Source organism: Pimephales promelas, chromosome 23 (genome assembly GCF_988280905.1).
Source record: "Pimephales promelas chromosome 23, fPimPro1.hap1.1, whole genome shotgun sequence".
Lineage (NCBI taxonomy): Eukaryota > Metazoa > Chordata > Actinopteri > Cypriniformes > Leuciscidae > Pimephales > Pimephales promelas.
The window spans coordinates 25152954-25169696 of record NC_142791.1 but is presented as its reverse complement, the minus strand read 5'-3'; the positions used below and the strand labels follow the sequence as shown (position 1 = coordinate 25169696).

The window sequence follows — 16743 nt, the reverse complement described above, 5'->3', positions numbered from 1 at the left end:
ATATCAGAATTTTTCATTTTTGTTAAAGTTGAAGAACTAACGCAAACTAAAATACTAATACTAATGCTAGAGACAATATAAAAATAAAACCTAATTCATACTATATAAGTATAACAGAGACACTAAAATAACACAGACAGTGAAATATATGCCTGTAGGAAACTTTCATTAGGAAGGTGTCACAGAATGACAGCGCAGCAACAAAGAAATATTGCACTAAAATAGCATTTTCTTGTAAAATGTACTCCAATAACCTTTGTTAAATGTACAACTTTGAAGAGAAACATTTCTCCTTGTTGCCATGTCTGGTTGAAAAGGAAAGAGAATCAAAGTGAGGCGAATGGTACTTTAATAATCCAAACAAGACTTAAGGCAAAAAAAAAAAAACCTCTAAATATTAACAAACTATAATAGTATATCAGTGACACTAAAATAACACATACTCACAGACACTACGGAAAACTTTCTTTACAAACGTGCCACAGAAGGACAGCAGAGGAGCTACAGAACCTGCATGTTCTCCCTTCAATGTTTTACATTACACAACACATCTTTCAATTATTCATCAGAGTTACAGTGACGTGCCGCTGGTCAGTTACCATCTGAATATAAACAAGCTCTGCTTTGTTTTTATCCACATGCGAGGACGGCTGTATGCTCTGATGTCATTTAACATTTAGTGTTTCGCTGCTCAATATTTCATGATCTTTGTTCCTTTTAGAAAGCATGCGGCCTTGACCTCTCCTGTTCGCTCTTACGACGGTGACACTCATATTTGAGTTTAAAGAGCGGCTCTAATTAACGCCACGGGCGCATGGAATATTAAAACATGACAACACTTTTTCAATCTGTCATCATCTGACATTGAAAATTTGAGAAACGCCTATCCTGTGAAAGCCTGAAAAAAGTGAGCCTGAATTTTTGACATTTTTTGCCTGAGGCTTTGACTTTGGACATCAAATAGCGACCTAACAAAGAACCAAAATTGTAAAAACATCACCTATTTTGCCCTTTTTCAAAGTCTTGATTTTGTCTTGACCTACTAGAATAAGTTTTCATGAATGTCCAAAAAACTCCCTCAAATTCTCCGTTGTTGGAGAATTCTCCAACAAATATCTATATTCAGGGTTGTCAGATGGATGATGGAACTATGAAGTATTGGTCAATGCCATCAGAACATTGTACATAAATCCTAACAAAGTTTGGGGCAAAACATGAAGCACTGGCGCACAACACAAACAGACATTTTGATGAATGCAAACTACCAGCAAAATAAAATAGTTTGGGATATGCGGCATAAATCTTCATGTCACAGCTCGTTTGCAGATGTATTACTCGGCACAGACAGCAGCGAGTGTTTGCCAGCGACTAACATCTGTCTCTGCATCAAAAAACATCATCATCGCATAAAAACCCTGTTCAGCACGTCTGACTCTTTCTGATTATCAGACCTTTGGCACAGTTTGTCTTTCGATATGCTGCATTTCAGTCCATCGGTGCTACCCCACTTTATAATAACTGCACGCTATTAATCATTAGTTAAGCATGAGTAAACAGTTAATTCATCATTTATAAAACATTAATAGACATTAATATGCAGTTTATAAATATAGCTATACATACTTTTTTTCTTGATTTATAAGCATATCTATAATGCGTTTAATAATTATTTTCATACTTTGTTAATGATAAATTAATAATTTCTAAATGAAGTATAGCATTATTTACAGACCAGTTGTTTAAGAGTTGTCAGTCATTCATAAGATCACTTAGAAAGTGTAAGTAAATTTAGTAAATACAGGTAGTTATAAAGTATTTAGTAGTGGTCAGTTAACTATTTTTGTGAGCTAATCTAAAGTGAGGATTATTCATGCTTTGTAAAGCATTTATAAAGGTGATTTAAAGACTCGTCAATCTTCTAAACAGTAAAATGTAACAAACACAACGCAGTGATACAGAACATAGAAATATTTAACAGCCTTTAAAAATGCTTTACAAGGCATGACTAGTCCTCACTTTAGATGAGCTCACGAACATAGTTAACTGACCACTACTAAATGCTTTATAACTACCCAAATTAATCCTTAATTACAGCATTAATACATGTTAATAAAGCATTTATTAACACACTAAGTAACCATCACTATATGTCTGATTGATAAGATGTATGAATGTACATTTAAATAGTTTTTTAATCATTTACTTACTCGCTCTAAGTAATTGTATGAACCACTGAAAACTCTTAAATAACTGGCTTATAAAAAATGCAATTCTTCATTTAGAAATGATAAATTGATCATTAATAAAGGATGAAAATACAATTATTAAACAAATTATAGATATGCTTTTAAATCAAGAAGAAAGCATTTATAGCTGTATTTATGAACTGCTTATTAATGTCTATTAATGCTTTATGAATGATTAATTAATGGTTTACTCATGCTTAACTAATGATTATTAGCGTGTAGTTATTATAAAGTGTTACTTTAGGATTTCGATTGGGACGTCAGAACATTTCAAGGACAATGGAGACGAAAAGAATCCACTATGTTTCCGAAACAACCCTCTGAAAATCTTTCAAATATATAATGCTGCAAACTTTAGCTAACCAAGTCAACAGACTACATATAAATCTCAACTTGCAGACTAAAAAGCACACTAGCTTGCTGAGATGTGATCGCTGCTACCTACTGTGCTGTCATATTCACATTCACAAATGCCAGTCAAACGTAAATGGAAAATCCAATAAGTACGTTTAATCGTCAAACCAGTGTCAGTCCGAGACGTCTGGGGGCCACAAGCAAACTATTAAGGAGCCAGTGCCAGTGTGTTCATAAAAAAACACACAAATGTTTCACTGTCAAGAAATGAAATAAACAATTTAGCCTGATAAAAATAATAGCCTACAATACAGAAATTGAATTGAAAAATCAAACTGCATAATCTTTACAGTATTAATTTATGATACATTGGTTCTTAAAGTTATTCAGTGAAGAGCAGTGAATGATTCTCTCAATTTCTTCAGTTGTTTGATTAAAGGAGTTCACTTTAAAAAAAAAAAAAAAATGCTGATAATTTACTCAACTCCATGTCATCCAAGATGTCCATGTTCTTCTTTCTTCAGTCCAAAAGAAATTAAGGTTTTTGATGAAAACATTCCAGGATCGCCTTGCTCTGTTCTCTGTTGATGGGCGTTCGTGACTCTCCTGTTCGAACTCGTTCATCAAAATGAACGAATCATAGAACAGAGCAAAGTGAGCATTTGTGCTTATAAAACTTAAACTTTTTTATTTATTTTTGAAATGAGCGATCGTTTCGCTAGATAAGACCCATATTCATCATCTGGTGTCGTTTAAAGCTGCAATGAAACTCTCTTTTGGACCTTGAACCGTTTGGACCCCATCGAAGTCCATTATATGGAGAAAAATCCTGGAATGTTTTCATCAAAAACCTTCATTTCTTTTCGACTGAAGAAAGTAAGACATGGACATCTTGGATGACATAAATTATAAGTTTTTAAAAAAAAAGTGAACTAGTCCTTTAACATTAAATGACAGACAGCAGCCGGTTTATTAGGAACTTTGCTCTTTGAGAGCTGGCGGTTCGGGGACCCAACTTGAGTACTTCACATTTAGGGAGGACCTGCAAAGTGTCAAACTCATAATACAGACATGAAGAATGTAAGACGTACAATCATAGACGAACACAAGAGGAGAAAATACAGTGTAGAACAACCTGTTTCACCTTTGCAATGAGATTACATAAAGTTTCATGCTTCTGTAAAAATTTTGGAGTAGGATTTACTTGAAAAAACATTGCTAAACTCAGAATCTCACTCAGAAAATGCTCGTAAATTTACAAAGATTTGCCAAGTAAAAACCTAAACATATTTATCAGTAGCTTTAATTAAAAATCTTTAAGTTAAATTTACTTGGAATATGGAATTAAGTAAACTTTACAAAAAATAAGTAATTTTAACTCTGCTAGTAAAAGGTTGATTAATATTGATTTCCTTTGCCTTTCACTAAAACAATAATCTTGAATTTTATTAGTCATTTATAGTATGTGCTTAACTTAGATCATCTAAGTAATTTATATATACATCATGTCAGATGTTAAGCATCATGTGAATGCAAACACCTCAATACTTGGTAGACAATACACAATGGCGGTAACATTTGATGGGTCGTTTTTGTGTTTGAATGTGTCATTTTGAGCAAAAAATTTACTCGAAATGTCACAAAAAGGCAATTTACTAATACTGACAAAAAAAATCAATGATAAAACAGTGTAAATACAGCTGGAAACCAGTGAAAAATGAGCCTCATTAATTATTCAAGGTCCAGTGCATGATGGGAACCCCAGTGTCAGAAAAGTTGAGTAATTTTTACTTAATTTTATTGAGTTGATATTTGCACTTTCATTTCTACTTGCTTGAATTAAGTACTGATATGGAATTTACTTAGTTTTTTTAAATTCTTGCCTAAACTAACCTTTTCAAGTAAATTACAGTGGGTTTTTTCACTAGTATTCACTTCACCAAAAAATCATTTTTTACAATGTGAGTAAAGAAGAAATGAAATAGGGCTGGGTAATAAATATCGCTTTCTCGATATTAATCGATTCTCATTTTTACGAACCGATATCGATTCTTAAATCTCAAGAATCGATTAGTCATCCTGTTTCATTTGAATGAATGGGACATTGTATCGCGGCTGCGCGCATCCAAAAAATCTCAATAATCTTTGTCCTTTGTTACTATTGATACTATTCTCAATTTTCAAATTACGTCCATTTTCTTTAGAAATTCAAAAACATAAATAGCGTTTTGGCGCTGTGGCGTGAGATCGCTCTGGCGGAGCTCAAGAGAAGCAGCAGCGCTGATCTCTCTTCCGGCTTAATAATACCAGTCACAGTGCGAAATAAACATGAATGAGCATCTAAAAGTGTGTTAAAACAGAGTACAACTTATCGAAATCCGTATCATGTCACATTGATTCGCTCAATCAGCGTTTCAACCGTGGAAAGACGTCAGTTAAACAGCTTGTAATCAATGTCATGTATCGTCGAGAGGAGCATTTTGCTAAATATATACACTATATTACATATGCATTATAATCTTAATGTTCTTCAATATTTAATGCATATTTGAATAAATCTGGCACGTTTTTATGACAGCCACCATTTAAATGTTTATATTTCATATAATCTTCTTATTATAAAAATAAATAAAAGTGTAATTTAAGTGTTTGTATAGCTACAAAACAGTTCATTATTACCTTCATATTAGGCTAACGAAGCCTAGTAGGCTACAACTAGACTCCCATAGTTTACAGCATTAGTTAAGAGATTTGATTCCCTTGAGAAAAATGGCCATTTATTGTAACTGATATCCAAAATAATCGATATTGAATCGAATCGTAATCGAAATCGAATCGAATTGCAAGCTTGTGAATCGAAATCGAATCGAATTGTGAAATTTGTCTCAATACCCAGCCCTAATATGAAACCAAAGAAAAAATGTATTAAAGAAACATTCAATCTTAAGGTCCAGCAGTAACATAACTTCCACTAAAAAGGCCTATAAGAAACATGTCGAAATATTTATACATTTGTTTTGCATTAAATGACCACTTTAACGCAGACGTCTAAATTTCTCTAATTCAAACATTGGGATTTATGAATTCAAAAAGCTGGGCAAAAAAATTCACTCCGAAATTTCACAAAGAAACTGCATATAAGTTTGAATTAAAGTAACCAACATTGAGCAGGGCAATCCAAATATTGTAATTAAACTTAGAAATTTGCACATTCTAGTCATCTATAAATTCATTATTAAGTTTCTAGCCTCCAAACTTAACACATGCAGGTATTTCCAGCCTGAAGTGATTGATATTCAACGTCGGCTCCTAAAACGGGAACGTTTTAATGTCTTATAAAACAATCCAGAGCGAATGCAATGTCCTTTCGGCACAGTAAATCTCATTTAAACAGAGAAAGGCACGGCCATCGTTGGACGACAGACGACGGCAGAGTGCCATGTGTATTTTTGACAAACAGAGTCGGGCCATTATCTGAGAGAGGCCGAGAGACCACTTTAGCACTTTCAGAAACACCACTAATAAATGACGGCAGGCATCTTCGATTTGCTTGAAATTATGGTGAAAGCCGAGAGAGCAGAGTGTGCAGTTCGACTTCAGTTACTTTACGATGGAAAAGCCTGACAGCAGCGGGATGTGCCGAGATTTACAGATGCGAGGCTGTCAAACTCCTCCGGTCTGACCCAACTGAGCATTAAGGACACTGTAAAGCTGCGATATGACCAAACTGCACTTCCTCCAGTGCTGCAATCAAACACAGAGGAGTAATTGTCAAATTTATACAGACATGCAGCCTGTGAGTTTTACAAATACAGACCGATATAAAAGGAGAAAAAAGTATTGAGATTGATCAGTATTTGAGTACTCAGGTTTACAAGGATGCTAAAGTCTGCCAGCAAAAGCAGAGATCTCAATATGAGCTCAAACATTCGAGGGAATGCGTTGACGTCACTTTCCCGCCGGAACAACCCCCCTCAGCCTGACTGAGTGGCAAAAGATCTGCTGCGTGACTGGATTTTGCGAAAATGCGACTAAAACGAACAATTTTATCAATTTAAACTAAATGTTGGACTTAATATACTGTTCCTTACAACTTACTAAAGATCCAGTGATCCATGGATATTGACATGCAGCCAGAAATCGTGTTGCCTGACATTTATGTTTGCCTGATTTCGACACCGGGGGAATAAAAGCAATATAGGTGTTTCAGATATAAATACAGTTGGTTTTCTCACACAAACCGCTCGTTTCGTGTCTTAGGCCATCAATGTGTACTTACATTTACGAGTCATTAAATCATGTTTAATTTTGACTTCTCTGTGCATGCTTTTTGGTGGACCCCCTTAGCCTCCAGTGTATGACTGATAGACGACAACGGTTTGACTGAAAAATGTCAAAATTGAAAATACTGCGGAAACAAAGGCACCTACATCTTGGATGCCCTTGAGGTAAGCTAAAACATGTCAAAAATTAATTTCAAAGTGAACTATCCCTTTAAAGCATCAAATAACGAACTAAATACAAACTTATTTTAAAAACAAATTTGAAATTACATCAGCGTGATATAAACTACAGTAAATGACAGAAACTATCATTGGAAAAAGGATGTGTGAAGTGTATTTTAAATGTTTAGTGGTCTCACGTCCCATTGAATAACATGGGGAGGCGGGGGTTATGACCTATACTAGGACCGGTCACAGGGGGGCGATCAAGACGTTTTGGCTTCACTTTTGTGGGCTTGTGTGGCACGCGTGGTGAATACATTGATGTTTTTTAACATGACTGTGGTCTGAAGCAGGGCGCTACTGCGAATCAGAGACAAATATCTTATTCCGCGAATATAAAGGAATAAGGATATTTGATTCTACCGAACTACCCAACTGCAGAATTATTACTCACAGGTCAGTTTATAAGACCTGATATTGATCTTCGTCTGCTTGTCGTGGTCCATAATGTTTGAACGAAACAACAACAGCGTGAGCGCGCCGCTAGACGTAACACGTGTCCTAACTACACGCGACGCCACGACACGCGATAAAAGGTATTTTTTTCATGTTAAAGGGTTAGTTCACCCAAAAATGAAAATTAAGTCATTAATTACTCACCCCCATGCTGTTCCAACCCCGTAAGACCTTCGTTCATCTTCGGAACACAAATAAAGATATTTTTGATTGAATCTGAGAGCTGGATCAGTCCTACATAGACTGCCTAAGGGACTGGCTCTTGACGGCCCATAAAGTCATTAAAGAAAAGGTTTAAATATTCCATGTGCCTACAGCGGCTCAATTATAAGTTTATCATGTGACGAGACTACTTTTTGTGCGAAAAAAACATAAATAACGACTTTATTTCACTATTCCATTACTTCCTTATGGGCGCATGCGCGAGAACTGAGACGAGGGCGTTCTCATTCGTCTACTTCTTGTTACCGGCTGCTCACCGCTTAGGAGTATTAGCGCCACCTACCGTATAAAATGATGTGCTGATATAGCTGGAAGTGCAAAACTTTCTGTTTACAAGCAGAGGAAGATGCGCGCTGTACATACGCTTTTCAATTTGCGTATTTTCCGCACTATAAGGTGCACTTAAAAGCCTTTAATCTTCTCAAAAAACGACAGTGTTCCTTATAATCCGGAGCGCCTTATATATGGATCATCATTTTATACGGTAGGTGGCGGTAAAACTCCTAAGCGGAGCAGCCGGTAACAAGAAGTAGACGAATGAGAACGTCCTCGTCTCAGTTCTCGCGCATGCGCCCATTAGGAAGTAATGGAATAGTGGAATAAAGTCGTTATTTATTTTTTTTCGCACAAAAAGTAGTCTCGTCGCTTGATGAACTTATAATTGAGCCGCTGTAGGCACATGCAATATTTAAACCTTTTCTTTAATGACTTTATGGGCCGTCAAGAGCCAGTCCCTTAGGAAGCCTATGTAGGACTGATCCAGCTCTCAGATTCAATCAAAAATATCTTTATTTGTGTTCCGAAGATGAACGAAGGTCTTACGGGGTTGGTACAGCATGGGGGTGAGTAATTAATGACTTAATTTTCATTTTTGGGTGAACTAACCCTTTAATCAGAGTTTTTGTCCTAACCAGACGCGACGGCGAAACGCGAAGTTTCGAATTTAGAAACGGTTCCTATTTCTGCGACGTCGCGGCTGACAGAATGAAGAAATTACACTGGTTATGAGTAGGCTACACATTATTTAGTTTTAGTTAAAAATAGGTCAATGTGCCACAAGCGATAACGGATAATTTACCTCAGATTTTGAAAGCATATAATATAGCGTTCTATGCAAACATACAACTGTACTTCATAGCAAAATTTGTCAATGAGTATAATTTCTTAATGTTTTGATTTTTAATAATGTTATTTCTTGATTTGATTATGTCCTTACCCATTTCCAATGCGAGTGTGGGCCAGCAGTGCGCTTTCACGCTGTTCTGAACGGGTGTGATTTTTGATTGACGTGTGGCGTCTCACAGTCGCGTCGCGTCTAGTGTGGACAGACACACTTGCTGTCGCTGGAATTTTATCGCGTCGCGTGTAGTTAGGACACGGTGTAAGACAGTTGCCATGGTTACTATGGCAGTACGAGAGTAAACCAGGGATAACGTGGATATTACATCATTGACAGGCCACAAGTGACCTTTTTAAAATTGTGAATTGCTCTGAATTTACAAATTCTTGGAAACATTTAGGATAATGGAAGTACACAATTGAAAGAAACATATAATACTGTCCAAGTGGTTTTGGGCTATTTTAAAACAAAATTCTTACATATTGTACCTTCAAATAATATGAACATACAATGGGTGATTTTTAATAATGTATTACTAATGTTGAAATTAATATGAACTTAGATTAATAAAAGCTTTAGATTATTTTTTATTCTTAGTTTAATAAATGTAGTTAAATAATGTTACAAAATGGAACCCTTTTTTTGTTTATTTCTTTATTTCAAATACAAATGCTATTGTTTTAACAGAGATTGTAATTTTTACATGTTCAATCCCTCCCCGACTACACAAATTGGAACTTTATTGTAAAGTGTTGCCATTTCTACAGTGTGTATCAAAAGGCATATTAGGAGGAGAAACATCAAGTGAGGAAGTAAGACTGACAAGCTATGAAAAGTCAATTCTGGACAGTGAAATAACACACATATCCTGTGTCAATTACAACAAAGGTCTCTTTTTTAACATTAATGCATTAACAAATGAACAATGACCAATATATTCTTAAAGCATTTATTAGCTTTGTTCATTTATAGTTTTGTTCATGTTCACAGTACATTAACTGTTGATCTTAAAATATGTATTGAGATTAACATCAACCAAGACTAATAAATGCTGTAGAAGAATTGTTCATTGTTAGTTCAAGTTAACTAAGGTTATTGTAAAGTGTTTAAATGAGAGCCCCGGTCTTGAATGACAGCCATGTTTACCCGCAGGTCTGTGTCGGGCTCTAGATGACATCTCGTCGCATGTCTAAAAATAAGTTGCCACTCAACTGCAATGATGTGAGCTCACAGAAAACCGGTCTGGATGTAAGATTATTCCTTGAACCGATTAGATGTGTTCAGAAAGCATGTTGTGCCATTGCAAGTTGAGCAGTGTGTGTGAGGAGATAGAGACCGTGGCGCTGGCAGTGACACTCGAACGCTGCGATCACAGATGGCTCATGGGAATCTGTGCCATGCTGGCTGCCCACGACACACTGAGTCTCAGTCCGACACCTGAGGGCTTCTCTTACAGTCTTACACCTTATGAACAAGCCTTCTCAATTTACCCCAAACCTGATTCATTAGTAAGAGAGGCCATCTGTTAATCTGCTGGAGAATTTAACTAACAATAAACTTAAATTGCTGAATAGTACCATGGTATTGTCACATGTTGTTTTTTAAAGTGTCTTGGAATAACATGTCCAGGTTTTATATATATATATATACAGTAGCCTTTATATAAGCACAAAGTCCCTCCAGCGGGAGTTCTTCTCTATATCTCATTTAAATAAATGATACGCAGAATAAAGGGGCGGGGCCTGGTTGAGTGAGTTAGTAAACTGGTGGTTATGGTAAGGGGCGGGACATTTCACAAACACACTCAAAGTGCTTGACCAATCACAACACACTGATCCAGCCGTCTAATCAGAGCACAGTGTGCTTTTCAGAAGGAGGAGCTTCATAGAGACGGGAACTAAACAGAGGTGCGTTTCCCAAAACCATAATTGCTAACCTGTTAGCAACTTAGATGGTTGGCAATGGGAAATTTGTTTTGGGAAACGCACCCCAGAGCGTTAATGATAGACTGGGAAGAGAGGAACTGGAGAATATGGGAAAAATTCATAGCAGGTCCCTTTAAAAAAACATTTTGTAACAAAAAAAAAACAAAAAAACATGAATATTTTCCATGCATATTAGTACCTTTTCTAAGCAGTAGTAAGAGTTTCCCTTTGAATAACTCCAAAGTGAGTGTGTGTCCGCTGTGTCCTTCCATATGAACCAGCATCCCAGAGTTCTGCAGGGTTTTAAAGTTCATGGATAACACGTCTTTGTCTGCGGGATTGGCACCGGGATCCGGCCTGTAGCGCAAGTGTCCACTGCCATCAAAACCGGCCACGTCAGAGCCTGAAAACACACGAGGAGCAAATAAACTGTGCGGATATATCAGAAAATAACTCAAACGACAGATTCATGACAACTGATTTCACTTCATTTAGTAGATGAATTGTAATGAAATAAATGAACAAGCAAGCAAACAAACAAACAAATAATGAGTTAAAAAAATAGAATAATCAACACAACTAAACTTTAGTAAATAAAAATAAATAGTAAGGTAAAATAAAATAACTCATACAAATAATGAAATAGAACAAATACACAAATACCAATGAATTAAAATAAAACTACAATGAGCAAATAGTAATAAATAAATCAATTTAAAAAATAAATGTATAATGCATAAATAACTAAACAATAATCAATCAAACAAATTAAACTAGATAACAAACTATAATAAAGAAATAAAAATGCATAAACAAACTATAATAATTAAATAATGAACTGTCTAATTAAATAAAGTGAAGTAAATAATGAACTATTAAAAATGAACAATAACACATTTATGAACAATAAATAAATAAAGAAATATTCTGTGTGTGATGTTTCCGGTGTGTTCAGAGTGAAACACTGCGACTCGGTGACGCTTCAGGACATTGATCTGTTTGAACCCCGGACGCAAAGAATGCAACTTTGTGCATGATAATCACAGGTCTATTGGCACTTGTAATGTATTCAGGGACAGCTCAGCACCTTCACTGCTGTAAGTGGAGGAGAGAGAGTTTAATCCTGAGCCCCACACAAATGATGCAACCGGCTGACACTTATCGGCAGTACCTGCAGGATCTGTTCGATGAAGTACACATCTGTGTGACGGGATGCGGAAAAAAACAAAACACTCAATCCCTAATGGCCTGCTATATTTACCAACATGGAAACAATCCAAATGCTGTGTTAATGCACTTGAGGCAAATAAACAGTGTGTGTAAGTTGACGGGCTCTTTGCTGACAGCTCTCAATGGCAGAAACGCTAAAGCCGTTCTGCCCCGTGTGATTTCAGGGACAATACACCTCATTCAAAAGCTGCCGCACAGGAGCTCTGAGAACAATCATATATCAGCACACTGATAGAGAGAGGACAGGACGCGCTAGGGGTGTGCGATATGACGATTTTTAATCGTGGACGATTAAAATGTCTCCACGATCTGCTTTTGAAGAAATATCGTAGTATCGTGTTACAGTGCATTCTATCAGTTCAGTTCTGGCGCCTCCGTCTCTCAACTGTACAACGCGACGTAGCCTACACATCACACGTTAATGAATAGGTACGGTACACTGCAATTCAAAAAAGTTTTTTGAATTATGCTTTATTATGCTAATACTGTTAAATACACACAATGTGTACATAAACAGGCTATGTCTAAAGTCAAAGCAAACATTTGAGAGAATATCTGGTGTAATATGCGTCTATATTAAACGCGTCGCGTGCTGGTCTAAAAGCGACAGGAATACTGCCGCTTGTCCTTAAAGATGAACTGAACTGAAATTTGAGAAAAGGTGATATAACAGATGTATTTTATTTATTCTCATTGGTACAATTTTTAAAATGGCAGAATTTGTTAAAAGGGATAAAATGGTACATTGAAAGTGTTGTTTTTGTTACACGGGCGCCGCCATGTTGGATTTCAACGTTCGACTACGTCACTGGCATGGTAAGCCACTCCGTTGCCTACCCGCACCAGCAGAACAGCCGTAGCTTGTAAACAGTCTGAGGCTAGCTGACATGGCTGAGGAAACAGATTTTTTAGCGACACACTATTTAGAGATGTGTACTTTCGTCAATGAGTACATGAAACGTCTGACAATGCACGAAATGTTTTATTTACACAAGTTACAAGTTCAATGCATCACGTTAACGTTACTCGAATCCTTGATATTCGGCTGAGGGGAAAAAGATCCCTGATGTATAGTTCACTGTAAAGGATGGGATTTTCTCCTTCCTAAATGCACCCTCGCCCATAGAGTGAACTGCCAGTACGCTGTTAATCTAAACAATCTGAGAAAAGTGTAACAAGTTAGCCCAGCCGTCACCTATTCGTAAAATACCCTGCTACTTATGGGGCGGTCCAGCGTCTCAGCTCGGACATCCATTAGAGACAGCATAGCCTCCTTCAACACGTTTCTCTCACCGAACAGCATCCGAAATGAACGGTGCATGGTGATGCATTTTTCGCCGATCAATAAATGTCCATGTTGACCTCTCTGCAACAGATCGTCTCCGTGCAGTGTCTATGCTCCACAGCGCTCGCGCCCACAGTCACTTTCCCCCAAACGATCCTGTACTGCAAGTGAAGCCTGAAACTGATCGTCCTCCATGTGGTGGTAGTTAGACACTACCGGCCTGTCCCTCACGGGCTCAAATGCGTAATCCATGCCGTTAAAAGCGCTCATTTTCGTCTGTGTATACAGGACCTACAGCTGTTGTCTACGGCGCTCCGCGGGTCCTACCATGCCAGTGACGTCATCGGAACTGCCAGCGCTAACAAGCGCAATTTTGCGTTGCTTAAAAAAGCTATATTAATATATATTTTTAAAAAATGTTTAGTGTAATTTACTTTTAATTGTCATAAACAACGCGTTTTCAACGTCGATATTTTTCAGTTCAGTTCATCTTTAAAGGGATAGTTCACAAAAAAAAAAAAAAAAAAAAAAAATCCGTCATTATTTACTCACTCTAATATTGTTCCAAACCTGTATTAATTTCTTTCTTGTGCTGAACACAAAAGACATTTTTTTTTTTTTAATGTGGGTAACCAAACAGTTGCTGGTCCCCATTAACTTCCAGGAGAGAACCTATAAAAAAAACTATAAGGGGACCAGCAACTGTTCGGTTACCCACATTATTCAAAATAACTTTTATTTTCAACAGAAGAAAGAAACTTATTCGGATTTAAAACATCTTGAGAGAGTAAATTAAGACAATTTAAAATTTTTTGAGGGAACTATCCCTTTAGTGTTAATAAAACAAACAAACACAAGGAGAAAATCACTCACTGACTGAGAACTTTAATAGTAGCTTTAATAAGAATCAATAATTTATTCAGTGAAGTCTATGTAGTGTTTTAATTTCATATTTGTTCATTTAATTACTTCAATGCTATACACCTGCATCTGAAAAAATAAAGCACTATTTATTTAATATAAATATTAATTTGTGTAATGTTTATCTTGTCTTATTTTTTTAATAACAAAGAAAATAATGACAAAGATTTTTATCTTCGCCTCTGGCCTAAACGTGTGGCTTTCTTTTTTCTTTTGTTACCTAAGGGCCGTTACATAGTCAACGCGAGCTACGCGAGAAAGCAACGCGAGTGACGCGAGCGACGCGCTTCCTTTCATAGTGTTAAAGCAGACGCAAGCGTCACGGGCGATGCGTAAAATGCAACACACCGGTCACGCAACAGGGGGTAGTAGATTTTTTTACTGCAAACCTGAAAAAGCGATTAAGCTCGTGAAGGCGTGCGTGGCTCTCCACAACTTTCTGGCATCCACTGAACGTGCCAGATGCCCGCCACCTTTGTGGATGCGACGCCTGACACCGGAGAGGTCCAGCCTGGAGAGTGGAGTGGAGGCAGCACGTTGTTGGGGACCAGAACATGGTCGACGGACCACGGTTTTCGGTCGGCAGCAGCAGACCCTCCCGGAGAGCGGCACTTGTCAGGGAGCAGCTGGCTGATTACTTTTTATCAGATGCTGGCGTGTTTCCCCACCAATACAGTGTGCTACGATTGGGTAGCACTGACAAATAAATTGATAAAAGTTCGATTTGAAGCATGAGTTTTTATTATTATTTAACACTTTACACATTTTAACTTATTTGGTATTATGTGAAAACCATTACACATTTTTTATTATTTGGTATTATTTAAATTATGTAAAAACCATTACACATTTTAACTAATTTGGTATTTTAATTCATTAATTCATATCCATAAATCATTAATTCATATAACCAGGCTGGTAAATTTGTCACGGGCACTTTTCCCGTCCGTTTTCACCTGATTCTGTCTTTCCATCGCGATTGCAACCTCTCTCCAGGCATTTTCCAACACAATTTTATTTGAGTGTACTAATTGTGGTGAACTGTCGTATACATGCGGATGATATTAATTCCTCCTCGCACGCATTGTATTCAAACCTTCTTCTTCTGTTAACATGATATATTTGAATTAATGTACAATTCTTGCAATGTCGCCCCCACCGATAACGCATAGTATTGCGTGCATCAGTGCGTCGCGTATCAAAAACTAGGACGACACATTTGGCTACGCATCGACGCATAATGGCGGCCAAAGCGTAGCGATGCATAGCCATGCGGACGCGTATGCGTACCGATGCGTTGACTATGTAACGGCCCTAAGGCTTTGTTTTTAGCATAAGGACATTAGTTTGGCTGTAATGAACAGCCATTTGCAAAATATTAAAACCAACTTGAAAAAGAATCGTGATAAAAAATCGTGATCGTGATTTTCCTAAAAAAATCGTGATATGATATTTTTTCCATATCGCCCACATCTACGCGCTCGCCTGCTCTTGGGCCATAATACACGACAACATATGAGTTAGGGACCGTTCGGTGTTTATGGAAAGGCCCACCGGAGGAAAATAGGGGAGGGTCATGTCTTTTTATTCTTTGTTGAGGGGAGGGTCATCCAACTTTTTTTCGTCTAGGGGGAGGGTCACCCAACTTTTGGAATCATGAAAACAGCAAAATGTCAAAGTGGCTAGTTTGGTGCATATTTTTTCCATGTAGCTCTCTCGGTCTCGGCCCCCCATCGCTATCAGATGGGTCCAACAAAAATCCAGTTTGGTGCTGTTTGACAGTCAGTAAACGCTCAGAAAAAGTCCATTAGAACGCCAATGAAATGTTTACCCGGCAAAGCTTTAAAGCACGAGCAAATAATGAACTTTTGTGATTGTGAATAAGTGCGGTGTCCTGTAAGTGTACAGTAACTCTTGCTGCATTAAAATGTGATGTGAATGTAAGTCGAGTTGAGGCGGCAGAACTGCAGCACGATATATATACCATATGTTAGCTTCCATTCTTATTGTGTTTCCACAACAATGTTAGTGAGTAAATCGGTAACACTTTAGAATACGGTTCCTTCGTTAATGAATAACTACACAAGAACTAATGAGTAACACAATATTAACAATCTAGTAACTATTATTAACTAACAAGAAACTCTGATTAACGAACTAGTAAGTAATAGCGCACAGACGAAAGTGGTAGTTCACTATTAACTAATCAATAACTTTATTTTTTTAATACTTCCCAGAGAACTACTGAAAAAGTTTATTAATAATCTATAACTACTATTAACTAAAAGAAACTCTTATTAACGAATTAGTAAGTAATAGCTCACAGATAAAAGTGTTACTAGATACTTCTGTGGGAATTACTAATTTGGATTCGTATTATAAAGTGAAGATCATTGGAACTAACTAGAAATTACTCAAGTGTTACTAAAGACATTTTCTAAAAGTATACTAAAGTTCACCAAAAATCTCAAACGGTTGC

At 36.9% G+C, this 16743-nt stretch overlaps 1 protein-coding gene and 1 long non-coding RNA gene across 3 annotated transcripts in view; one reads left to right on the top strand and one right to left on the bottom strand.

The window, feature by feature from the left end:
• cntnap3 (contactin associated protein family member 3) overlaps window positions 1–16743 on the bottom strand; it is a 172046-nt gene that overhangs the window by 82787 nt on the left and 72516 nt on the right. For both annotated transcript variants that reach the window (XM_089126433.1, XM_089126432.1), the window contains exon 5: window positions 11028–11231. In XM_089126433.1, coding sequence (XP_088982559.1) covers window positions 11028–11231 — 204 coding nt within the window. The remainder of the gene's footprint in view (window positions 1–11027; window positions 11232–16743) is intronic.
• The window catches only part of LOC148969471 (uncharacterized), a 364565-nt gene that overhangs the window by 293226 nt on the left and 54596 nt on the right, over window positions 1–16743 (top strand). The gene's annotated exons all lie outside the window — the stretch shown is intronic.